This window comes from Hippocampus guttulatus, chromosome 18 (genome assembly GCF_054856545.1).
Source record: "Hippocampus guttulatus isolate MCC_2025c chromosome 18, RoL_Hgut_1.0, whole genome shotgun sequence".
Taxonomy (NCBI): domain Eukaryota; kingdom Metazoa; phylum Chordata; class Actinopteri; order Syngnathiformes; family Syngnathidae; genus Hippocampus; species Hippocampus guttulatus.
Window position 1 is genome coordinate 9,345,351 of NC_141278.1, and position 26,906 is coordinate 9,372,256.

Genomic DNA, 26,906 nt, shown 5'->3' on the forward strand with positions numbered 1-26,906 from the left:
TCATTGGCCAAAATATCGAGTTGAGTATATTTGGAGTTTTGGACAAACGAGGTTTCCGCCCGACGGCAAACATCTATTCGGCACGTGTTTGTTTCGATGCAAATTCGCACATTCTTTACATTCGGCATTCGATGATCAAAAAAATAAAAAAGTTGTCGTGTTTGAAACGATCTGTAGGCGACTAACAAATGTCACAAGGATTTTGCCGTTTGTGACGAGAAGAACAGAAGCGATGTCACAAGGCTTTGCCATCTTTGAACTGTCACTCGAGTTGAAAGATGAAAGAGCTGACGGTCCTTTCTAAATGCTGTCCACAGCGGTCGCCGTCATCGCTTGGAAAATTTTTGGCCCGACGCCGGCGAGCAAAATGTTGAGCGCTAATGTGAAAAGGTTCCGCAACTATGCTGGTTTGTGAGCATTTTTCTTGATTTATTCGGTCATTGTTTGGAATGTGGACTAACCGATGCAAATACAAACTGTCTTATGCTAAACCTTGAACAATATTCTCGAGCAAACGAAGCAAAATAACTCCCAACTAAATGAACATTTTCAAAAAAGATTGAAACCATGGTTTTAAATGTTTTAAAATTACCTGAAACATTTTTTTTACCCCTTGTTGGGAAAAAAAACTTGATGCTAATTAAAATAAAATATTAAAAATAATTACTAAATAAATATTAATTAATAATCAAATAAAACGAAAATAGCTGATAAAAACTCAACTAAAATGAGGCTTTTTTCGAAAACTCGCGAAGCTAACAAACCTACTCTAAACTTGAAATGAATTGATCGTGGAACGTCCAAATTCGTATAACCATGAGTATCGTATTTTCACGACCATTCGACGCACCGTATGGTTGGGCGCAGTCTCATTAATGGGTGCTATTTCTGTATTTTACACATAGACAAAACGCACTGTATTATTGGGCGCAATTTTAAAGTGGTAAAACATCCATCCATCCATCCATTTTCCGAACCGCTTAATCCTCACTAGGGTCGCGGGGGATGCTGGAGCCTATCCCAGCTGTCTTCGGGTAGTAGGCGGGGGACACCCTGAATCGGTTGCCAGCCAATCGCAGGGCACACAGAGACAAACATACGCCAGCTTAAACATACGGCATGCATGCGCGCACGCTAAAAACACGTTAGCTTGAAGCATACGGTAGCATGCCAAGACATACAGATACAAGCTAAAAACACGTTTTTAAAAAGGCAACGGAACTAAAACTGAGTTCCGTTGTATTTTATTTAGCCATTGTACAATGTACTCACGTTTTTCGATCAATCATCACCCAGAAATCCATCAAAGTCCTCATCCTCTGTATCAGAATTGAACAATTGTGCAAGTACCGGTAATCCATCAAAAACGCCGTGTTCCCTCTCGTTGTCAGTCACTCTCATTAGAAGAAATGATGCCGAAATGATGAAATGATGCCGGCTTTGCCAAAAACTCGAACAACAGTGCAAGCAGACACGTTCGTCCAAGCAGCCACAATCCATTCGCAAATTGTGGCGTAACTCGCCCGGCGCTGCCTCTCACTCTTTGTAAAGTTGTGTTTGCCATCGATCATCCATTGTTCCCATGCCGTTCGCAACTTTACTTTGAACGCCCGTTCGCAACTTTACTTTGAACGCCCGGTTGATGCCGATGTCCAGCGGTTGGAGTTATTTAGTCAAGCCTCCGGGAATAACGGCAAGCTCAGAGTGCATGCCAAAAGCATAACCGATGGCTTGAAGTTTGAACTGAGCTTCGTAGGCGTGTCTCTTAGTAGAATTTATTTTCGGGGGTTCTTAGAAACCAAAACCGAAGTTGTTTTGCAACAATGCACATAGCCACACTCTATACAGGTGTTGGTACCTGCTTGGGGCGTACCTTTAGCGTCCACTTACACGCCCACCCTTCACCCATTGGCGGACTTCTTCCCCGCATGCCTGTCCTCACTCACATCTGCCTTTTCTCTCTCTCGCTCTCCATATGTGTATATATACACGCCCACCCTTCACTGATTGGCCGACTTCTTTGCCGCATGCCTGTCCACAGTCACTTCTGCCTTTTCTCTATATAAACAGCGTGTCGGCTGTCAGTCAGGTTTTGGAACTTAGCGCATAGACAAGACGCTCCGCATCATAAGGCGTCCTGTCCATTTTGGAGAAAATTTTAGACTTTTAATGGCGCCTTATAGTCGTGAAAATACGGTACTCTTTCTTTCCTATATTTGTCTTTTGTCTTTGATGCTACATTATCTTCCAAATTAAAAGGAGCATTTGCTTGAAGGTTTCGTATAGCGTACCATTGATGTTTATTTCTTCAGGCCCGTCTATGGAGTTTCACATTGTACGTTACTTACGTTTGACCACATGTGGTTTGGTTTTAACAAAGGCTTTGTTTTATATTTCAACACCAAAATGTTGACTTTGCATTTCATTTGATCGCATTTGCATGATGATTTTGGGTGTTTAGGGGGTGTGCTGTGGGGTGTCCCATCTTGGGATGTTGAAATGGGTGTGCGACTGGCTGTTCTAGACTGTGGGGATGAATTTAAAAATACATAGACGTACAGAGGATTGAATGCCTGGATTATCAAAACCTATGAAAAAAAAATGTCTTGGAATTGACAGGAAGGTGTTCAGCTCCGTTTTTGTTTTTCCTTGCGGGTGTGCCGTTTTGGGAAATAGGGTAGTGGTGCGCAAGGCTGCGCTTCACAATTGCGTGGGGTAAAATGATTGCCTAAAATGGTGTGTTGGACATTTTGTGGAAAGGCAACATTGGTCTGTTTGTAACCTCATGCTCGGCGCACCTCCTCAGCACATTTCACATTAAGCGTCGATACCGATAAAACTGGCCTGTGCATTCCTGGGAGTGCGTCTAGTTCAGAGGTGGGCAAACTACGGCCCGCGGGCCGAATCCGGCCCGTTGGTCTTTTTAATCCGGCCCGCCGAAGGTCGGTCCACAATTCAGGTTCGATGTGAATGATTGCATTCATTTCAATTGGACTTGTAATGACAGGCATTTCACCGCCAGGTGGCGCATTGACTTGAAGTTGCAGAACACAGGGAGGGGGGGCGGGATCTTTTCGACCACCTAGGACCTCTGTATCGCTCTACTTCTACTGGTCTGATCACAACCCATCTGCAGAAATGCACAGGCTAAAATAGGTCATCAACAACACTGTCGTCATTTTAAAAAAGTATATTAATACAGTACTTTCATGCTTTTGTTCTGTTGATGTTTGATATGGACCGTCAACAAAAGCAGTTTTTTTTATTTTTTAATGTACCATAGCTCGTGCTGACCTGGCCCTTCTGTCAAATTTTAAAAGTCAATGCGGCCCCCGAGCCAAAAAGTTTGCCCACCCCTGGTCTAGTTCAATGGCTAACTAAGTTTTCTTTTAAATGGTCACGTTTTGATCAGGTTTTGAATTGGTATTCTTTTAAGGGGTGCACCATTTTTCAATGTTGGAGGTAGTGTAAAAGGCAGCCCTTCACATTTGTCAGTGTGTGTGCGCGTGTCTTGTTTTTTTCCCAAAATACAAGAGGGTCTACCAGCGTGCCAGGTTTCTTATTCGTCAGTTTGTGACCTCGGGCTCGGCGCACCCCCTTTACAGCTCCTTACAGAAAGGTCTTGATTGCAGAAGCGGCAGCCTTGTTTGGGGGCCTGAGTGATGCAACGCGCGTGTAACCTCGGCAACAACGTGTGCGACTCGCCTTTCTTGGGGCAAGAGAAAGATTTGGTAAACACGGACGAGCCTAAAAGCGTGGTGCGGCCAACGGCTGATGTAAGCCCAGGGACATCCTTGCTGTGATGCTCTGACGGTTCAGCCTTTGATAAATGTCTCATGGTGGATTTAAAAGAGGCTCTGCTTGTTCTACTCCAGTCTTTAGGGGTGCTGCGGTGTGCGCACCCCGTCTCCTCGGCACACACTTTGGGGGGGGGGAGTAACCATGATGTCATTGTGAATTTTTTTTCAACATCTTTTCCGAAACTTTTATCCCGCTCAGTATCGCGACAAGTCCAAAGATGCATTTTGAACAGCCTTTCTCAAATTTCATGTCCTCCTTTTCAAAGCACCATCACAGTCCGCTCTCCTGGACGCAACGCCCTAGAAAAAGAAACTTCTCGGTCACTGTGAATTTTTCTTAGCTTCAAATGATATTTTCGCAATCCTGATGCGCTCATACAGCGGTACCTTGACTTGTAAGTTTTAATGCCTTCCATGAACACATGGTAACTCAAAACACATTCCACACGTGGGTTTGACAGCAAAACGCGGAAATAGTCGTCGTGTTCCACGGAGGATAAAGAATTTATCCCTTGTACGCTACACGCAATTCTCTTTGCTGTACATTTAGCTTGACAGTGAACTTCAACGGTGCGTGCCAATAAACCGCTTTTGTTTTTGTTTTTTTGTTTTTTGACTAGCTTACGCAAAACAAAAAGTCGTCCAAGCGAAGATGCCTTGCATCGTGAACAACAATTCAGTAAGTGCGTTTAATGAACAGCTATAACCCTCCCACGGGATCGTATCCAACCGCCCGGCAAACACTTGCGGCCCCACGTCAATAATTTGAAGAGGCCGCTCTCATCCTTAATGGTGGCTTCCTTCCGCCCTTCCTCCGTGTCCATCAATTTCCCCGGCCGCAGCACTTTGGAGAAGTCGTAAAGCTACTTGGGCAAAGTCAAAGCGTTTTCCATTAAGGCTTGCCTGCGCACGTCGATAGCTGACCGGTCGGGGGAGTGTCCGGCGGCGAACGAGGCCGCTGCTATTAAATGGACAAGAGATGCGCGTTAAGCGCATCTCTTTAAGTCTTAACACGCCGGCCGTGCTGCCGCGCCAGCTTTGGTTTCAAGGTTGTTTAAGGTGTATTTGTGAATTATGCATGGACGGGGATGAAAATCGAATGTCATTGGTACCGCTTTTCAGCACAGTAACAGCCACCCAAACCTTCACCTTTAATAGACGCAAGGCGACGAGCCGAAAGCGAGCGACACAAGGCCGCGGTATTTTTTTTTTGTTGTTTTTTTTTCTCTGCATTCTCAAAAATGTAAGCACACCATCGCCGGTTTTATCTTTCCGCCCGTCCTTGCTACTTGATGCAAAAAGTGGCAAGTGGCAGCGCAGCAGGCAGGAACAGATGGTGCGGGAATGAGCGATCGCCGAACGCCGGCATATGCATCACTGTCACGACACCGCGCGTTTGCTCGCCGTCCGCCCGCCTCCATGACGTCCTTCCGTTTTTGGACAGGTGGCCTTGGGAAGCGCTCCACCATGCCCGACTCACCTGCGGATGTCAAGACACAGTCCAGGTTGACCCCGCCCGCCATGCCGCCCCCGCCCAGCACTCAAGGAGCCCCCCGAAACAGCTCCTACACCCCCACTACTCGTGAGTACCCCACTTTTCCACAGCCAGTAATTGGAGAGAATTCTGTGACTATGAATGTGTGTGGCTTGAAAAGGCGCGACTTGGCTTGGTGAGTGACGTGGGTGTCACGAATGAGAGTGTAGTATCTGTTGGTTTTGGGGCTGCAGCGTCGGAAATGGTCCCTAATGATCTCACTTTTTGACACCCTGCCCTTTACGATCTTGACGAAGGCTGCCAAAATAACACCTCCAAGCCAAATACCCAAATAACATCAAACGCTGCGACATATTGGCACCCCAAAATGTGCGTGTAAACCACAGTGGTAGGGTGTCAAAAGAGCAGAAATGAGACAGCTTTTTTATTATTATTATTATTTTTGTTCCAAGGCACCAAGGGTTCTTTCTCCAAACCATATGAGATTTTTTTGGGAGGGGGGGGGGGGGGGGGGGGGTCAGATATCAACCATCCTGGTATGATGCTGAAAGGCCATAGCACCATAACAATTTGTTCCACGTTTGTCTGCTTCACTTATCAAAGGCCAGTATTGACACGTTCCTGGGAGCCAGTAAATCAAAGCTGTTGGATTCCTCCTTCCCAATGAAAACATGTCGCAATTAAACATGGCGGATGGTGTGTGTGTGGGGGGGGGGGGTCTATCTATCGGAACCTCTTTCTTTCTTTGATTTGCCATGTGACTTCAATTTTTAGCAGATGTGACGCTGGAGCATCGCTTGTTTGGATGTCAGCCAGAGGGGGAGGGGCCTCTTCATCTAATTGAAAACACACACAATCCAGTCAGCCCCTGTACACACACACACACACACACACTTGAGTTTTCATGCCAAAATTATTTCCCCTCAAAAATCCTCAGTGGTGTTTTAAAAAGGGATAAAGATGCAACAATTTTTGATGCGAAAACGTACATTCACAAACTACGGCGGACAACTGGTTTGCACGTCCGCCTCACAGTGCAATGGTGCAGGGTTCGATCCCCGCTCCGGCCTTCCCGTGTGGAGTTTGCATGTTCTCCCCATGCCTGCGTGGGTTTTCTCCGGGTACTGCGGTTTCCTCCCACATTCCAAAAACAAACGTGGCAGGTTAATGGAACACTTTAAAACACAGGTGTCAAACCCAAGGCTCGGGGCCAGATCTGGCCCGCCATATCATTTTGTGAGGCCAATTAAGCATGTCAACTTTTCCATGATGCTTGCTCAAGTCTGAACCAAAATTTCAAATTGTCATATGAAATCCATCATAACATCGAGATATTTTTAATGTACTTATTACATTAATACAAGCAATGGCTGAACAAACCATTATTCTTGACTTCTGATTTCAAAACTAGTTATCCACCAATTTGTTGTGCGCTGAATATGTAATATGTGGAGGTGATTAAACATGTATACGGTTTTACAAAATTCACAGTCATAATGGCCCTCTCAAGGAAAGTGTAACTACAATGTGGCCCGCAAGAAAAATTAGTTTGACACCCCTGCTTTAAATTGTCTCTAGGTGTGAGGCCCACAACCCTCATGAGGAAAAGCATATCAGAAAGTGGATGGATATAAGATAAGAAAACCTTTATTAGTCTCGCAATGGAGAAATTCCCAATTCACAGCAGCAAAGTTATGAAAGTATACAGTATCGATATGTCACATTGCCGCCAAAGTTATCGTATTTTCCGCACTATAAGGCGCGTCGGAGTATAAGGCGCACCTTCAATAAATTTCCAAACTATTTTTATATATGGGGCGTACCGCATTATAAGGCACATGGAATAGAAGCTACAATAGTGGCTGCGGTTGCGCTATGCGTCCACTAGATGGAGCTGCGTTCAAAGAATGCAATACAAATTACCCCATGAGGATAAATAGAGTTTCCTGAATACAATACAAAACAGCTTTATTGACATCTCGCTTTCACAACCACTGCAGCTGCAACAAAGCGCTTGGCAGAACATTTAACTCATTCACTCCCAAAGACGCATTTAGATGTCTTTTCAGACACCACACATTTAATCCCAGCTCCTCATTTAAATTGACTGTACTTGAAAAGGGTCTGAAAATGGCTTCAGAAAAGTCTGAAAATACATTTAAATACGTCTTTGGGAGTGAATGAGTTAAAATACTACGTCCAAGAAATCACAATATTGATTGATATATAAGGCGCATCGGATGAAAGGCGCACTGTCGGATTTGAGAGAATTTAATGAACAATCATGGCGGAGCGGAAGCACTGAAGACAGCACTGAACTGAAACTTTATGAACCCGAAATGTGAATGTGATGAGTTCATTGACCCGGCCTGCCCTGCGCTTTTGTTTCCCAGTGACGAATGGCAGCAGCAGCCACTCGCCCACGGCGCTGAACGGGGCGCCGTCGCCGCCCAACGGCTACGGCAATGGGCCAGGCTCGTCGTCGTCGTCGCTGGCCAATCAGCAGCTGCCTCCGGCGTGCGGCGCCCGGCAGCTGAGCAAGCTCAAGCGCTTCCTCACCACGCTGCAGCAGTTTGGAAACGACATCTCGCCCGAGATCGGCGAACGCGTGCGCACGCTTGTCCTCGGCTTGGTGGTGAGTAACGCACGCGCGCTTCAAAGCAAACTTTGGAACCCCATCCCTACACTGGCTTGAAACCCCAAACTTTATTTGAAACCCTGATCTTGAAACCTTCCTTATAAAACCGAATCCTATCACAGGGGTGTCAAACTCATTTTTTGTCGCGGGCCACTTCGAAGTTACGGCTTCCCTCGGAGGGCCGATGCAAAATCTCAACGTTATTTATTACCTGTGACAATCTGACATTTCGGTACAGATTTCAAAAAGGATCATGAAAGTTGACACACATGATTTGCTCTCGCGGGCCACATAAAATGACGTGGCGGGCCGGATCTGGCCCCCGGGCCTTGACTTTGACGCCTGTGGTCTAACCCAACGTTAAAAACCCCACTTGAGTCCTAAGAACTGAATTTGAAACCCGAACCCTGGTTTGAAATCCTAACTCTGGACTGAAATCCTATTTGAAAAGCCCAACTCTTGCTTGAATCCCAAACCTTGGCTTGGATGCGTATTTTAAACCCCAACCCTGCCTTGAAACCCTACTTTGAAACACCAACTCTATATTGGAATCCCAACCCTGGCTTGAAACCCAAACTGTTGGTGGAAACCCCATTTTAAACCCTGACTAAGAGCCTTACTCTGAACACCTGACTCGAGCTTGTTGCAAGCCCTAACTCTTGCTTGAAACCCTACCCGATAAGTTTTTGGCGTTTATTATGCGCGGAGTAGAAGACATAAATGTAAATAAACATCAAGGCGACGTTGGCGAGTGCGAGGTGGGAATCGGACGCCGGCTTGCTATTTTTGAGCCGTCCTGGTTTGTCGCTGGTGCGACGCACCTCAGCCTCGCCGTCCCCCGCTGCCGCCTCCAAGGTAGCGGCGATGTTAATGAGGCGGTTTGCCGGCTCCGGGGAGGCGAGGCGAGGCAAGCCAGCCGCAATCTGGGCCGACAGATGCCACAAAATTCAGTCGTGGGAAATGAGGGCGCCAGAGGAGGAGCAGGCAACGCAGCTCCGTGTTTTGTTTCCCTTACCACCACCCCCCCCCCCTTCCGTCTTTGTGCCTCAGCGCGTGCTTTCCAATCACCATCTCCTTGTTGTTGCCGCTGAGGGAGGCCCTGGCTTGGAAATTGTCTTTGTTTGTCAAGCAGAATGAGCAATAAAGTGTTATTCACGTTAGCGACACTGAGGTTAGCGTAGCGGCTTCCAGTCAACGCCTTGCAACCTTGACCCCGAGTTCAAACGACTTTTCAAACGCGACACTTCAAGGGCTCATTTCAAACTTTGGCCCAGTTCTTCCAACATGAATTTCAAACATTAACCCCTTGTTTTAAGTCCCGACTTTGAAAACCTAACCCTAATTTCAAGCACATTTTGGATCCCTAACTCGTGGTTTAAAACCTTAATTCAAACCCTGGAGTGAAACCTTAATTTACCAGCATAACCCTTGTGTGAACTGCTAATTCAGCTTTAAAATGGCCATTTGAAATTTTCTGCCAGGCTTGAAAGCAGGGGCCCGATTAAATCAGCGCTTTTAAAATAGGGGGTGGGGGGAATTTACCAATTTTTTTTTGATGGCTGTTCTCGATTTTGATATATATATTTTTTTTAACTAACACATTACAACAGAGGTGTCAAACTCATTTTTGTCATATGCCACATTTTAGTTACCGTTTCCCTTGGTGGGCCGAAACCATATCAAGAAGTCAAAAATACCGGTTTATTCAACTATTGTTGCAGTTACTGTAATGAGGGTTTTGATAACAAGACAATGCTTACAATAGCTAGCTCTTATTTATTACATATGAGAATTTAAAAAAAAAAATTGGTGGAGATTTGAGCAAGCATGGAAGCTGACCTGTTTGATTTGCTTTCGCCGGCCATAGAAAATGATGTGGCGGGACAAATCTGGCCCCTGAGCCTTGAGTTTGACACCTGTGCATTACAACATGAGATATAATGACATTCAAGTATTGACCACCAAAATGTTGGTCGACCAATGCTTGACAATTTTTTTTTTGGTCCTACTCTGTGTAAAAGTCTTGCCTGTAACTCATTGTTGTTGGAAGCCTAAAGGGGCCATAAAAGAAGTGTTTTTATTGATTATAGATCTTTTTTTAATTGGCAGATTAATCAGTTACCAGAATTTTGTTCTGCCAAATATTGGAATCAGCCCCACAAAAATATTTTTTAAAAATCAAAACAGGCTTCATTTTGGGGCCTATGTCATGTTATCGTTTGAGCAAAGTGAACATCAAGTTTTGTCTTGTTTTTTTGTTTTTTTTAAAGGGAAAAAAAACAAAAGAAAGCAACAACCTTGCCAACATCTGATTTTCTTGCGGCGTGACTCGACTCGCTTGATTTATTTGTTTTTGTCAAAGAAAAGAAGATATTTGTTCCTCTCAACCCGTACATGTGCTTCCTGTTAGCGCGCGCACACGTACACACGTACACACACACACACACACACACACACGCTCTATTGCAGAGTACTGTTCTCACTTAATGTCTTCCACATGGACTTCCGTGTGTATGTGTGTGTGTGTGTTTGTGCGCAGAATTCCACGCTAACCATCGAGGAGTTCCACTGCAAACTCCACGAAGCCACCAACTTCCCCCTGCGGCCTTTCGTCATCCCCTTCCTCAAGGTAACGCCATCATCATCCTCTCCTTGGCATCCAAAAAGTCCCGACCGAGTAAGCAGCAGCATGCAAAATACCAAGTAACACGCGTTGACGACATTTGTTTTTCTTTTAAATCTGAGATACTGATAAACTTTTCTGTTTTGCATCATGGGTGTTTTTTTTGTTTTGTTTTTGTTGTCAATTGGAATGGCGCAACCTGTTCGAGGTCACACTGCAGAACAAAACATGAAATTATCTACAAAAAAAAAATGCTTGAAAATAAGTCATCAGGACATGATTGAAATTAGCATCAAAAATTCATTTCGTAACATTTCAAACCATCTCCGATGTCGGGTGGCGTTTTCAAAACATAAAATGTAGTTTTGCTTTTTGTTTCATGAACGTGACAGAAATCTGTTTTGCAATTTGAACCCTTTCGTGCATCAATAATGATCACATGATAAGCTGTCCACTGTAGTGACCGCCGTCCCTGAAGGGGTTAATCACCTTGATGATGAGCGAAATTCCAGCAAAAGCCGGCCGCCGTTTGCCGGCCGCTGATCTTTTGGGGGCGTCAGCGGCGCCCGATTGTCGTCTTGCGCTTCTTTCAGCAGATGGTTTGCGCATCAGCCCAGAAACCCTTTCCTCTTTTTTTATTTTATTTTTTTTCTCCTTCGTCTCCTCCATCGCTACATTAGCTCTTCTGTCACCCCCCCCCCCCCCCACCCCCCAAGTCTAAATTTAGTGGCTGCCCGCTGCGGGACCTTAAATGCCAGCGAGCATATGGTGGCGCAGTGTGTGTCTTGCATTTCGAGGCGCACGCAACAATGGCTGGATTTCCTGACGCTAATGTTAGCGCGGCGGGCTGAGCGTGCCCCCGCGTGGAACCCGATGCCGCAAGATTGCTCGAGACTCGGGCCAAACCAAAAACAACGCTTCCCAGGGGGGGGAGCTGCGGGGAAAGTGAAAGCAGATGATGGTGAACATCCGTCAAGACACATTACTTAGTTAGTGTCCCGTATGAACTCCCTCTGTAGTTTGCTCTCGCAGGCGACCTCAGAAGACACTCTTAACGGAGTCCCCCCCCCCCTTAAAGATATATTAAATGTCATTTTGCATGGGAACAGTGGCTCATGTCTGAACTCCCTTGGTGGTGTCCCCGCGTCGAGCAGAGACCTTCCGGCCGCGAGCAACCAGATCTCGAGTGTTTGAAAAGAAGGAAAAGCGGCGTCGCGCACGAATGACCCCAATGACACCTAACCTGATCTCCCCCCCCCCCCTTGCAGGCCAACCTGCCGCTCCTGCAGCGGGAGCTCCTGCACTGCGCCCGCCTGGCCAAGCAGAACCCGGCGCAGTACCTGGCCCAGCACGAGCAGCTGCTGCTGGACACCAGCACCTCGTCGCCCGTCGACTCGTCCGAGCTGCTGCTCGACGTCAACGACAACGGAAAGCGCCGCACGCCCGACAGGTGCGCCCCCCACCCGCCAAATAATACCTGATTGGATTATCATTCATACAAATGAGTACAATCTGTAATTTCAAAAAGTTAAGCATGTCTGACTTCAAGACGCAATCCAATAAAGATACACCCCACATTTCGAATGAAACTCCAGATGTAAAATATAAACATCAAGCTGTCATTTCATTCAAAAATGACTCAGAAACAAAATGCCCTTCACGTTGGATGTAAGAAACAAAAAAAATGTAGTCGTTTTCTCACTCAAAACCGCTGCAAGCCTTTGGGGGGGGGGAGTTTGAAATTTATGAACACTGTGAACCTACATTTCTCGAAAAATAAAACCATTTCCTTCATAAAAATGAGTATGCGGTGGGAGGGGTAAAAAAAATTAAACTTGTGTCAATCATTTAACTTTTACTCCCAAAATAGATATTTTGAAAACAAAATGTGATGGGTGGAGAGGGAAGCTGTGAATGATGGAGGAGGGGCCCAAGGGGGGGGGGGGGGTGGGCGAGGAGGAGCATATGGAGAATCATGGATGAGTATTAGAAGCCCATAAAAACAGCTCATTAACAAGTTCAATCTGTTCATGGGGGGGGGGGGGAGCAGTGTGGGGGGAGGGGGTGATTGCACCGTCAACACGCACACACACGCGCACCTGGCAACATTCATCTCTGCTGCAACAAAATCCACCTGATCTGATGAAAGGGACTTGTGGGAATATACCGTACAGTATGTGTGTGCGCTTGTACATTTGTGCGCGCGTTAAAAAAGAAAAAAAAAACAAGTTTGCGCGTTAACGTGAACAGACGGCGTTTCGTCGTCGGCAGGCCAGCGTTGGCGTCATGAACACTATTCGCGTCTCCACTCGGAGCCGATTTTTGACGTTGCATGAATACCAGAAGGCAAAACGACCAGTGAAAATGTAGATGGTCGCCGCGTCTATGAAACTCCCAAGCAAGAACGTTGAGTCATCTCATTTACGACATATAAGAAACCGCCGTGGCACAAAAATCATGATTTTACGACAAAAAAGTACCGATAATCATGTCGCACAGTAACCCCGTGAATTCACGCAAGCGCCATTTTCAGACCCTTTCAGACCCTTTTCAAGTACAGTCAATATAAAATGAGGAGCTGGGATTAAATGTGTGGCGTCTGAAAAGACATCTAAATCCGTCTTTGGGAGTGAATGAGTTAACGATCATAGCTCGCACGTACCGTAGTGCTTCCCTCGACCCTCTAGATTCCTGTTCTTTGCCCGTGCCCTCGGTGAATTGTACACGAAACAAACTCTGAATGAGAATAATAACGATAAAAGGTCGAGCGCAACAGCTCCGATCACAAGCTGCAATTGTAGACTGCTGAGCGCTAACAACTTCCGGTGACGCAGGTCACCCGCCACCGTAGGTTAAAGATTTACCTGCTTTATTTAATTTTTGAATTTTTTTAGTGAAAATGAGACTGATAGGATGATTAGGTTGCAGTTTAAAAAAAGAATATTACTAACATGCACAAAGACACACAAATCGTTGTTTGTTTTTTTTCTCCTGTACAACCCTCGCGATCGACTTGGGACCAGTCCGCGATCTACCGGTCGATCGATCGCGATCGACGTAATGCCCACCCCTGCCCAAAAGTAACACCATGAACAAAAACTGACCATATTACCCCTTTCATGCACCCTGTAACTCGATAATATGATAAACTGAACACTGCAGTTAAAATATATCACCACAAAATATTGTGATATAATAACTTCAATTATTACGAGCAAGTAATGCTAGCAACACAATACACTTCACTTCTGAAGACAAAAAAAAAAAAAAAAAAGTTAGATGTGTTTCTTAAAGTCACGGACGGCGGCTATGTCCAGGACCAAAGAGAACGGCTTTGACCGCGACGGCGGCCCGTACGGGCCCGACGTCCATCCGAGCAAGCGGCCGTGCACCGTCAGCCCCGGCCAGCGCTTCAGCCCATCCAACGGCATCGCGTACCCGCCCAACGGTCCGGGCCACTCGGCCGGCCCGCCGCCGCCGCCGCACTACCGGCTGGATGACGTGGCCGCCATCGCCCACCACCACTACCGCGACGGCTACCGACACCCGCCCGCCAATCACAGGGAGATCCGCGACAGGGCCCGATCCATCGGTAAGTGTCCAAATTCTAACCGTGTCGAAATAAAGGTCTTGACGACGGAATCCTAAATGACTTTTTGACTGGGCTGTAACCGCCGAGGCCGAGTCAACGGTTACCGCAGTTGCGCCACGCTTGCATCACTTCTTCTCCGAGCTCCCGTCTGAACGACCGGGAGTCAAGTTTTCAAAGAATCGTGCCTTGCCGCGCGCTGCCGGAGCCCTCGGCGAGCTTGACGGTGCCTTTGTGGGCGTCTCGTCGCAGGCATTCACGCGGGAGGGCGCCAGGAGGAAGTGATCGACCACCGGCTGACGGACAGGGAGTGGGCTGAGGAGTGGAAGCACCTTGACCATGTAAGAAAAGTAATAACCATTTTTTAATATATTTCCTCCCTGCATGTGTCTTTGACTCATCGTTAACTGACTCACGCTCTACTAATCACTTTTACTCCATTTGTAAAGTTGCATTGCTCTAACTTTCTGTTCGGTTTGAATGATTTGATTCCTTTTCCACGTGTGCATTTCATTTGCATCATGACATTTCTTATATTGGTTTCATTTATATAACTGGTTGCATTACAAAAAAAGCGTAGTTATTCTGTTTCTGAGAAATGTATTTTATTGGAAATATCGTATGAGAACAATGAAATGAATCCTTTTAGTTTGGTTTCATGATTTCAAAACGATTTAATGTCAAGTAACTTAAATGGCTCCTTTTTTGGGGGGGTCACCTGTTTATACAGTATGTGTTTTCACACTCCACACGTTCAACCCCAGATACTTATTTTTTGTCAATTTTTCCAAGCCTGAGGGTAAAAAAAAAAAAATAAATAAAAGGGGTCTAGAATTGGCTGGTACTGAATGAGTTAATTCGATGTATTTATTTTATTGAAAATAATATTTAAATAAACATTCTCATTATATATAATTTTAAGAAGGAACAATACCATTTTCCAACATTTATTTTAAGATTAATTATTGCATTTAAATCAAGACTCCGAAGATTGAGAATAGGTAGAAGGACTATGTTCATATTGCCCATAGTGGATGAAGGAAACTTGTGAACTTGGCACCCTTGTCGTGTCCCACAGCTGCTGAACTGCATCATGGACATGGTGGAAAAGACGCGGCGCTCGCTCACGGTGCTGCGGCGCTGCCAGGAAGCCGACCGTGAGGAGCTCAACTACTGGATCCGACGCTACAGCGACGCCGAGGAGCTGAAGAAAAGCGCCGCCGCCGCCTCGAGTGCTCAGTCTCGGCAGCAGAGCCCGGCAGCACAGGACAACGCCGCAGCGGGTCGGTTTGCGATTATTCCCGCCATTATTTGTCTTCAGGGGATAGATTTGCTCGTTCCTAAGTAGAATACGTGATCTAATTGAGTGCTGAAAGTGGCATTCCACAATCCTACATCTTATCCCTTTGTCTTTTCATGTATTTGTACGCTACCTGTACATAATTGCACGTTTCCCAAAAATGTGTTGAAATGGGTGTTCCTCAAGGCTCACATCTTAGCCTTTATTGTTTTCGATACAACCCGTCTTGTCAGATGTGATGGCAAACCATTGATTGATGTATATTCCATTTCATAATGGGCAGTGGCTCATGATGCATTTGTATGTGTTTGCCCCCCCCCAGACATTCACAGGGAGCTTCTGCATCGGCCCGTTTCCGGCTATGTCCCTGAAGAAATCTGGAAGAAAGCCGGTGAGTTCATGCACATTAGACACACATGGCATCGTAGGGCACACACAGACAAAACAGTCGCACTCACATTTACATCTCGGCACCGTTGAGAGCGCAGGTGTCAAGGCCAGATCTGGCCCGCCACATCATTTTCTGTGGCCCGAGAAAGCAAATCAAACATGTCAACTTTCCATGATGCTTGCTAAAATCCCGCCCTAAATTTGAAATTCTCAGATGTAATAAATAAGAGACATTGTAAAAGCATTTTCTTGTGACCAAACCCCCTCATTACAGTAACAAACAATAGTTGAATAGATTAGTTAGAAATGAATTGTTGATCAATTATTTATTGACTTTTTTAATTTGGTTTCAGTCATAACGGCCCTCCAAGGGAAACGGTAACTAAAACGTGGCCCACGACAAAAATGTGTTTAACACCTCTGCAATACATGGTCGTTTTTTGTTTTTTCTTTTTTTTTTTGCTGGTAAAAATGCCTTACAGTGCATGGTCGGTTTTTTTAATGTAATATACGCCTTACTATACATCACAGGTATCAAACTCAAGGCCTGGGGGCCAGATCTGGCCCGCCATGTCATTTTATGTGGCCCCCTCAAGCAAATCAAGCATGTCAACTTGCATGATCCTTGCTAAAATCTGTACCTAAATGTCAAATTTCATGTGTAATAAATAATGTCGATATTTTGTTAGAATTCTGTTTCCCTGTTTACACTCACCTGAACAAATTATTGTCGTTGACTTGACTGATTTCGAAACTAGAAACCCATCAATTTGCTCTGTACAAGAAATCATACGATGAGACGATGAAACATTTATTTGGTTTCACTGTCATAACGGCCCTTCGATGGAAGGCGTCACTCCAAAGTGACCCGCGACTAAAGTGACTTTGACACCCCTGATTTTGAGTGTTCCATTAGCCTGCCATGACTTTTTTCTTTCACTTGTAACATTGATTTTTTTTTTTTGCTCCTAAAAATACAATTTCATCTTTTTTTTTTCATTACAAAATACCCATATTTTCCGCACTATAAGGCACTACGGAGTAGAAGGCGCACCTACAATGAATGGTTGATTTTAAAACCGTTTTCATATATAAGGCGCACCGCATTATAAAGCGCATAGAATAGAAGCTACTGTAGTGGCTGCGGTTGCGCTGTGCATCCACTAGATGGAGCTATGCTCAAAGGAATACAATACAATACAATACAGCTTTATTGATATCGAGGTTTCACAACCGCTGCAGCTGAAAAACAGCGCTTGGCAGAACATTGAAAATACCACGTCCAAGAAATCAGAATATGGATCATCGATAAGGCGCATCGGATTTGAAGGCTTTTGAGAAAATTGAATGCTTTTAGGCGCGCCTTATAGTGCGGAAAATATGGCAGTCCTTTTCCTCCCAATAGTTTATTGAAACCTTTTTTGACATGGCCGTCATCTCCGAGCATGCATTTCCTCTTTTTTCTTTTCCATTCTGTTGTGATAAAATTCAATTACATGAGCGCATTTGTGGGAATCGCCAAGATGGAGCTGACTCATGACTTGATTTCTTTAGTGCGCCGGCCGCGGACGAGCGAGATTCCGTTGGCTGTAAAGATGAAAGAAAACGCTGCGCCCGAGTCATATGCATTTAAATTGAATCCAGTGTCACTTCCGTCGGCGGCCTTTCGGCGAGTAATCACAATTCCGCGCACGGCACTTCAGGCGTTGCGGGGGGGGGGGGGGTGATCCTCCATTTTGACGAGCACTCGTTTGACACGGAAAACAAACGCACAATTGGAAAAACAAGTGTAAGGCCATTAAGTTAAGCGACAGGCACATTTAGCCAAAAAACAGTGTCGGCATCTTTCGTATTTTTTTTTTTTTTACGCAGGGAAAATCGCCGCAGTTTCCTGCTTTTGAGTTTTGCCCTGTGGGGGAAGATTGCAAAATAGTTTTTGTTTGGTCTTTTTTTTGTTGTTTTGTTTTAACACAATGGCTAGCGAGGAGACAATGCATCTGCTCGGAAAATGTTTACAGTTGGTGATAAATATTCAAGCGCATTCCCCTGCTCGTCGGCCGGGCCTCGGGGACGGCACAATGGAAATGCATCATTTAAATAGAAATTGCCTGATTTGCATTCGCAATTAGTCCAGTTACAGGCTTGGTGGGAGCGAGCAGGGAAAGGCAACATCACAATTAGGACAAAACCTCATTTGATTTTAAGAAACGGAAATATTCCCCCCCCCCCCCACCCCCCAAAAAAAATATGAACGTGAAGATAAAATAAGATAATAATAATTGCCTGTGCATTTTTCATTCCCTTTTGACAAACTTTTTTTTTTCTCATGAGAACAACTAAACACTACAATGGAATGTTTACACTGAGTATTCAATTTTTTATTTATTTTTAACGATTAAACGACAAAAGTAACAGTGTAACAACACTGACAGTGCAACAAATTTGGAGGACTGACTCGGTGTTGTCGGCGCGCTCTTTCCAGAGGAGGCAGTGAACGAGGTGAAGCGTCAGGCCGTGTCGGAACTGCAGAAGGCCGTGTCGGAGGCCGAGCGCAAAGCCCATGAGATGATCAGCGGCGAGCGCGCCAAGATGGAGCGAACGGTCGCCGAGGTCAAGCGGCAGGCGGCCGAGGACGCCCTCTCCATCATCAACCAGCAGGAGGACTCCAGCGAGGTCAGAACGCGCAGCGCCGCGCACGTTCGATAGCTTAAATGAGTCCTTAAGTTGCCACAAAAATCAAAACAAAGCGCAAGAAATTCTGCTTAGCTTCATGCTAACTCAACAATCCAAAAAAAAAAAAAAAAACCCCACCATAGATGGGCTCATATTTCAGCTCAAACGGTACTGTGACACAGACAGACAATACTCATCGGCATATATTCTTTCTCCTCTGCCAAAAACGTCCCTCTCCATGTAAAGCTGTATGCCTGTATTATATTTCCCCCGCTATTTAATCACGCTATTGTTCCCTCTCCATCATCAACCAGCATGAGGACTCCAGCGAGGTCAGAACGCGCAGCGCCGCGACACGTTCGATAGCTTAAGTGAATCCTTAAGTTGCCACAAAAATCAAAACAAAGCGCAAGAAATTCTGCTTAGCTTCAGGCCAACTCACAATCCCCCCCCCCCAAAAAAAAACACCATAGACGGGCTCATATTTCAGCTCAAACGGTACTGTGACACAGACAGACAATACTCATCGGCATATATTCTTTCTCCTCTGCAAAAAACGTGCCTCTGCATGTAAAGCTGTATTTCTGTATTATTTCCCCCGATATTTAATCACGCTGTTGTTTCTGTATTAATTACAATCTTATAGAGTGCTATTGTACTTCCCAAAAAAGACCAAAAAAAGAGTCATGTTTGCGTGTTTCTGCAGAGCTGCTGGAACTGCGGGCGCAAAGCCAGCGAGACGTGCAGCGGCTGCAACACGGCTCGCTACTGCGGCTCCTTCTGCCAGCACAAGGACTGGGAGAAGCACCACCACGTCTGCGGACAGACGCTGCAAGCCCAGGCGTCGTCGTCGGTGGCGCCGCCGCCACCGCAGCAGCAGCCGGGGGGCGTCGCCGATGCCGGCCCCGCCCCAGAGACCCCCGCCCCGGTCAGCTCGTCAGCCTGCACGCCCAGCAGCTGCGTTGGCAGTCCGGCTGCGACCCCGCCCACCGCCCCTCGCTCGTCCACGCCCAGCACCCCGTCGTCGTCCTCCGCCCCGGATGGCCACTAGGGGGACCCTCTGTAAAGTATGCTCAGTTTATTTGGCTAACGGAGCAGTTGCGCGTGATGTGGGTCATATTGACCCCTCCCCCACCCCCCATTGACTTTAAGAGCAAAGATATTCTTTGTTGCCAATGAACGAATGGAAATAGACACTCGCTTTTAGCGTTCTTGCTACTCGTCGTCGTCAAGGGTCGTTCTTGTTCTCGCAATTGTTGTCGTGTTTTTTTTTTTTCTTGTAAATAAGAGCGAGCAGATAAAGCAGCGTTGTCCTGCCCCCCGACCCGGCAAAAAGCTTGAGCTGACTCAACCGTGGATGCAAGGCACTTTTTTCCTCACTGTCAAAACACTTCATGATACAAACCCAATTCCGATGACGTTGTCTTAAACATTAATAAAACAAATAAAAATACTTTGAGGTCAATACACTACATAGACAATATATTTAATGTTCCAACTGATAAACTTTGCTTTTTGAAAATAATCAATGACTTGGAATTTTATAGCTGCAACACGCTCCAAAAATGCGATTGTTCACGATGACGATAAGCAAAGTTTTATCACTTTGAGCACGAAACGTCTTTGTCTTTGCGGCGTATTCAATTGAATGGAGCTTGCGCACGATTTGAAAATCTTTTTTTTTCCTTTTCCCGTTGAACACAAAAGTCCCAGCGTCATTGGAATGTCATCACATGGCGTTGTCACAAATACAAAAACGCGAGTCTCATACGACAGACAAAAAAGAAAACGGCAGTGCCGTTTTCTTTTTGTGTGCCAAGTTGTTGCTGAAATCTGCAAGTACTTTTGGGAGCCTGGACGGCAAAACGTCAAAACGCCTCCTCTTGTTTCACATTCTAATTTATTCTCCTCATAGGAAAAACTGCTGTTGTGTTGTTGCTGGAATTGATTAAAATTGCAGGTACTTTGAATGATACCCCCAAAAAAATTCTCCCAAAGGGAAACTGCGGTGTGGTATAGTGCCACGTTGTCGCCGAAACTGATCTGGACATCCGGACATGAATACAACAAAAGTGACGACCATCCTACTAGAATTGTAACGTCATTTTGAAAAAGTAAAAACAAACCAAAAAAAAATCCACTCATTCGCCTTGCTGCTAAACAAAACCGGCTTGAGTTTTGGACACAAATTCAACCGAATCGGGTTGTCCCCATCCAGCGTAAAAGGCTGCACTGTTGCTCAGATTTCAAATTTGGAGTCGATGGTCACCTCAGACGGGGCTGGAGTTGTTTTCCATTTCTGATTGGATTACTCATTTCCTCCCTGCATTTTGGACCCCCAACCACCAATGGACAGACGGACGGAATATTCGTAAATGCGTGTGTGAGTCCCCAACCTCCTTCCTTACTCAGAACACCTTTGCAAGGATCTCTCAAGGTCCCAAGACGGAGCGGATGTCGGCCAATTTCAGAAACACAAACGACGTCCATGTTGGCAAACTGAGGAATACATCTCCACAAAAATGCAACAACAACAACAAAAAAAAAAGATTTTGGACATGCTGTTTTTCTGTCACTTGAGCAGGAAGTGGCAGAGGACTTGATTGGAATCTTTGCGGGCTCATCACGTCCGAAATTGGTCATCTTGGCTTTGCTCCGATGGCCCTCAAGATTTGTTTTCGACTTTTTTTTGGACAACGGACAAATTACGTCTTTAGCCCTTTCGCCGTCACAAAAAAAAGGATTTTCATCACTTCACGCCGCTTTCATTTTCATGTGTGCATGTACAGCCTCAAGTCATCGTTCTTTGCCGCGAAAAAAATCGCCTCCCAACTCTCAGAGCTGCTACTCGAATCCGAGCCAGAATCCTTTTCCTGAGAGCTAGCACAGAAAGGCTAAACTTTTTTTTTCCTACCCCCCAACACATGAGGGTTATCCGTTTTCACATTGCAGAATATAACCCCCCCTTCTTGCCCCCCCCCCCCCCCCCCCCCCGCGGATAGCTATGCTCTGCTATTCTCGGCATAGACAACGATGCATGACTGGATGTTTTGGTAGATGTTATTTTGTAGAAAAACGACAAAACTAGACAATTCAACAAAAAAATCGTAATGTAACAAACGACCTTTCCAAATGGCGTCCACTCTGATGGCTTTACAAGGCAACAGGTGAAATGCACATCAACACACACACAACAGCCAAAGATTGACACCAAGGACCAAATTATAATTTGCATCCCCCGACCACCCCCACAAAAAAAAAAAAAATCTCAGATTGCCTAGCATTTTGTTTGGGTGACTTTCAACTGAACATTTTGAGCAATAATTCTGAAAATGGTGGCAGCTTTTATTTTTTTTATTTAAAGATTGCAAATTCTCATTCCTCACTTAATTTTAGCTTGAAAGGGCCTTAGGTTTTGTGTTGGGGGTTTTTCTAACCTGTAAGGCGAATATGAGGGCAACACTGCTATTTGTTTTATTAATTAAAAGTCATGGGGATTTTTTTTATTTTGGACAATGTTCTGTTACGAGGAAAAAAAAAAGGCGGAAATGAAGTCGCAACGTTCAGCAGGGGCAAAAGCCTTAAAAACATGACAGGAGAAAAGACGTTGGAAAATAGTTTTGTTAGGAATTATTTTTATTTGACCTTTTTATAACATTTCCAGAGTATGGAGTCTTCAAATTATGATTTTGTCCCTTGTCATAGCACAATTTCTTTCATAACGTACCACCTTTTTCTCACTGTATTTGACACACAACATTGAAACTACCAAAAAAAAAAAGGTTAAAATACGGCTATTTTTGTAACAGCAACTTTTGACTATTCAACGCATTGCAATTTTCCCAACTTTTTTTCTCGCAACAGTTTCTTGTACTGCACCGATTTCTCATTGCTTTTTTGTAACGGGGAAGAAAAACCCCCCACCAAAATACAATAAAATAATTAAGTTGACTTTTTACAAGACGATAAAAAGCCCACTAGAACAATACATGTGACGAGACTAAATGGCACGAGAAAAATAGTTACGTGATGGGGAAAAAAAATTCATGTTTCGAAAAAGATCATGAGTAACTTTTTCTCAAAACAAAGACATTGAAATTTTTCTTGGTTAACTTAGTGGCACGTTTATACTTCTTCATAAACATGAGACGAATGTTTATTTACTCAGAACGATATACGCATCTCATCTCTTTTTGTTGTTTTTAAATCATTTGAGACAGCAAATTTCGACTATGTTTTGCCGCCACTCGGCACAAACGGGCCAGCCGCACACCCACACAAACACATACCCACAACAAAACGTGACCTCACCCATTTCTGCATCGCTGAAGGCTTAAAAGTGTCCAAAATGGTGCTTTGACGCCTCCGAAGCTGTTTATAACATGTCTGTTTTTTAGTCACAAAAAGTAGCGACAAAAGTGGGTTAAAAAAAATGTTTTGCTATTTCGCCGCTGCAATTTTCACACTACCTCTTTTCTGCTAGCTGTGGTCTCATCGTGCTCGGAATGAACAAAAACCAAATGGGCACAAAGGGAACAGGATTTTAAAAAAAAAATGAGGATGAATTAAACCCAAAGCTCATACAGCTGCGTAAAACCATATCACCACTCGCTAACAAAGCAGACCTCATAGCTAACTCAGCACAGTGGTACCTCTACTTCCGAACGTCTCTTCATACGAAATGTTCAAGTTACAAACGGTCTCAGCGGGAAAATATTGCCTCTTGTTACGAAAGAAATTTCAAGATACGAAAGGTAAAAATACAGTATGGTTTGCTACTCGCAGCTCCGAGTTTCCTGAACGCAACATAGTTACAGCCGCTCCGCCATTGGCTACTACCGAGCATCATCCTGGCATCCCATTGGCTAAGAAGGACCTCTACCGTATGTGTCGATGCGTGCAGAGAGATAGATCTGTGTATGCAGCGTCCTCGTCATTAGCCTATCGGGCCTTGAGGTGTTCGGATAGTTTTACGTAAATGTGAATCACCCAGAAAAAGTCTGGCGATCGCTCACCATCCTGATGTTTGCCTTGGAAATTTGCGAAGGATTGTTAAAAGCCGACAAAAGCAAACGTCCTTAGATCCGTTCTTTACAAAACGCCAGGCAAAAAAAAACACTTCTGAGAGGGAATATTGACTAAGGAGGGCAAAAAAACGATGACGCAGTTAAGCGTTCATTGATGTCATCATTTTTATTCTTTAGTCTTTGTTTTTTACATTATGCACAACTCTCATTGATTGCGCAACAATCTAATTGTAACATGCATTTGTTACATGTTTTGATGCTTGAGGAAACATTTGCGTCTGAATTTTGGGGCGGCTTGGAACGAATTAGGGCATTTACATGGAAAACGCGTCTCTACTTTTCTCGTTTTTTTTCTCGTTAAGAAATTTCTGCCAGAACCAATTTATTTCGTAAGTAGAGGTACCACTGTATAAATTCTTACTTTTTTTTTTTTGTACGAATATTTGGGTGACTTTTTTCACCCCACATGTAGACGCCTGTTGATGAATGCTTGTACAAAAAAAGGGGGGTCCGTGGGGAGGTAAAGGACTCAAAAGATTGTTATAAATATTTGTTATGTTGAGAAGTTGTGATGTTACAAGAAAAACAAAAAACACTTCAGTGGGCGTGCTCCAATGTGATCGGCTCGGGACAAGACTTTGGTGCCGATTGGGGCGATATGGCGACTTGCATACGCCTACTAAACTTTTCTTTTGACTAATCATGACAACTGATGAAAACGTCATCGGGACGTGCCTGCTTTTGATCGGCTGTGTTGTCCACGATTGGCACGGAATAGTGACACTCGCCGTTTTGTTGTTACTTTTGGCAAAGTAAACATGCGCATAAAAGACTTTGAATGCTCTAGCCGTCAACGGCTAAAATGAAATACCGTATTGGCCCGAATATAAGACGGCCCTGATTATAAGACGACCCCCTCTTTTTCAAGACTCAAGTTTTAAAAAAGACTTTTTGAACACCAAATTAATTTTTATACAGAAAATAATTACAGTCCATCTGAAACAAGTGATTCTAACAATATATTTGAGAGGAAAAGCCTGTTATTTTGCCTCATTCAAATCTAAAGAGCAATCACATTCGTAAATGAATGGCTTCTAGTTTTTGAAATGTAAATTACATCGTAACTTCTCAGCTGCCGGTTAACCTGGCCGATCTTCGACCCACTTTTCTCCAGATTGTCACTACGTTTCTCCATTTTCTGTTATCTCTTCTATTATTTTCTTCTCTTTTCATTCTTACCGCTATTTTTTTATTTTTCTTCTTTGTGCTACCGCTATTTTTATTTTTATTCTTCGTGGCAGGGGTTCGCTTTGGCTTGGGGAGTCAAGTTCAGCATTTGCTTCAATGATATCTGGCGCCATCTAGCGTCAGGAATGGGTATAATGTCTAGACCCCGAATATAAGACGACCCCCACGTTTTCAGTCTAATTTCAATGCAAAAAACACTGTCTTATATTCGGGCCAATACGGTAAAAAACGTTTTTTTCCCAATCAAGCCAATTGGCAACCGCGAAATGTTTATGTCACAGCCGCATATCACGCCCCCAAAACGCACCATTGCTTTGTTATTGGCGGCGCGGTGTGGGACAAGATGGATTCTCGCAAAGACCGCAAAGGTTCAGCTTGCAGACTTTATAAAGACCGAAGTCTTACAAATTTTCACTTTCTTTTCATAATATTTAAAAATAAATCAATTCGGCTACCAAAAAAATCTTGACAAGTTCTTTCGCCAAATATTTTAAGGAAAGCGGAATAAAACTTCAAGATTTTTTTTTTTCCTTTTTGCAAAAAGCCGTCGCATTCCGGGACGCAAGTTGCATTGCTTTCAGAATTTGGCTCTCCTCGTACAAGTAAATAATTGTGACATACCGTTTTCTGAATGTCTTCTACTTATTTTTCTTGTTGAAAAAAAAAAGTCCACGACTTAATTCTCATAACATCACAACTTGCATGTATTCCCCCTCATCAAAATTGGGCTTTGTCCTATTTCGGTATTTTGTTATTGTTTATTCTCATAAAAAGTTGATTTCTTCAAAAGTCCTCACCCCCCCCCCCCCCACCCCCCTCCCAAAAAGGTAAAAGGCCATAGCATTAATCCAGGAGGAGTTTTTGCGAATGGGAGGGTAATTTTTTAAATTTCTTAAAATGGGGATAAAAAAACAAAAAAGTGGTTGTGCAATACTTTGTGCTTTCGCGGTCTATGTCAGAACTGTGCTTTTCTTGTCGGTGTGGTTTTTGCGTTTTGCTTTTGTTTGTTCTTATGACGATTGCGTTTGGGGGGGGGGGCTGTCAACTCAATGGTCTTTCCGTCTGTGAAACTGCAGTATCATGACGCTATTGATGTTCTCTTTACGATGTAATAAAATATCTGACGGTGGTGTTGTTATTGTTGTTGGTAGCAGCATTCAGATTTGGAAGTACGCCGCAAGAAAAAAAAAATTAATACAATAGAATCTTCACTAAAAATGACAAGTAATGTTCAATCAATTGACAATTTTTGTCAATAACCTCTTAAAAAAAATCTTTAGAATTGAAATACATTTCCATAAAAAACGCCTGACGCCATTGTCGTTTTTTTTTTCTTCAGAAAAAAAAACTACATACTAATAGATACATAATAGTAATCTGCTTTGTATCATTCGTGTATCAACCATTTGAAAAAAAATTAACACCTTGCCTTAAATTAAATGACTACTTTTATAAGAAAAAAAAAAGTGCCACTTTGGAACGTGTAATTCCAAAATTGTGACCTGTACTTTGATGCAGTGCCAGATAAGCTACTTGAATTTTAAAAATTGCTGCCAAGCAGGTTCTGTCGTGACCAAATAGCGACCTTCATGCGCACAAATGGCAATGACGTAATTAACAGCCAGGTATAAATAACCACCTGATAACACCTCCTGAATAAACTCGTTTTTGATCCCCCTTTTTTGGGTTGGGGAATCACATGTCGAATTTTAAATGTGCATTTGGACAAATATTCTTTCTCATCCGGATTTGGCAGATAATAAATACTTGACGTGTAATAAACACTCCTTGCCATGTGTGCTTTGAATGGTACCAACGTGCCATTGTGCTTCTCTTTGTTCCCTTTTCGCATCTCGAAGCTCCTCGAGTGATGCTGCGCCCGCCTTCCCAAATGCAGTCGGCAAAAGGTTCACCCTGCCCCCTGCTGGCCACCGCGCACATCAATAATCCCGCGCGGCTCTTCACGCGTGAGCGACGCTGAATTTTACTGAGTGGAGGCTGCGTATTGATGGCACGTTTGTTTTCTTCCTCTGCTCACGAGGGCCTCTCGGTAAGCAATCGATGCTACTTTTTTCATGCAGGCAGTGCTGTGGGGGGGAAGGGGGAGGCTCCCCGGCATCAAT

General features: G+C 44.4%; 1 protein-coding gene across 3 annotated transcripts in view; it reads left to right on the top strand.

The window, feature by feature from the left end:
* Window positions 1–25,912, top strand: part of runx1t1 (RUNX1 partner transcriptional co-repressor 1) — a 38,452-nt gene extending 12,540 nt beyond the window's left edge. For 2 of the 3 annotated variants that reach the window (XM_086136569.1, XM_086136571.1), the window contains exons 2-11: window positions 5,245–5,382; window positions 7,689–7,930; window positions 10,473–10,562; window positions 11,825–12,006; window positions 13,874–14,148; window positions 14,398–14,495; window positions 15,224–15,428; window positions 15,768–15,836; window positions 18,318–18,508; window positions 19,215–25,912. In XM_086136569.1, the coding sequence (XP_085992695.1) occupies window positions 5,245–5,382; window positions 7,689–7,930; window positions 10,473–10,562; window positions 11,825–12,006; window positions 13,874–14,148; window positions 14,398–14,495; window positions 15,224–15,428; window positions 15,768–15,836; window positions 18,318–18,508; window positions 19,215–19,559 (1,835 nt within the window). In that variant the 3' untranslated portion in view covers window positions 19,560–25,912. The remainder of the gene's footprint in view (window positions 1–5,244; window positions 5,383–7,688; window positions 7,931–10,472; window positions 10,563–11,824; window positions 12,007–13,873; window positions 14,149–14,397; window positions 14,496–15,223; window positions 15,429–15,767; window positions 15,837–18,317; window positions 18,509–19,214) is intronic. The other variant, XM_086136570.1, reaches the window with a different exon arrangement.
* The last annotated feature ends 994 nt before the right edge of the window (window positions 25,913–26,906 follow it).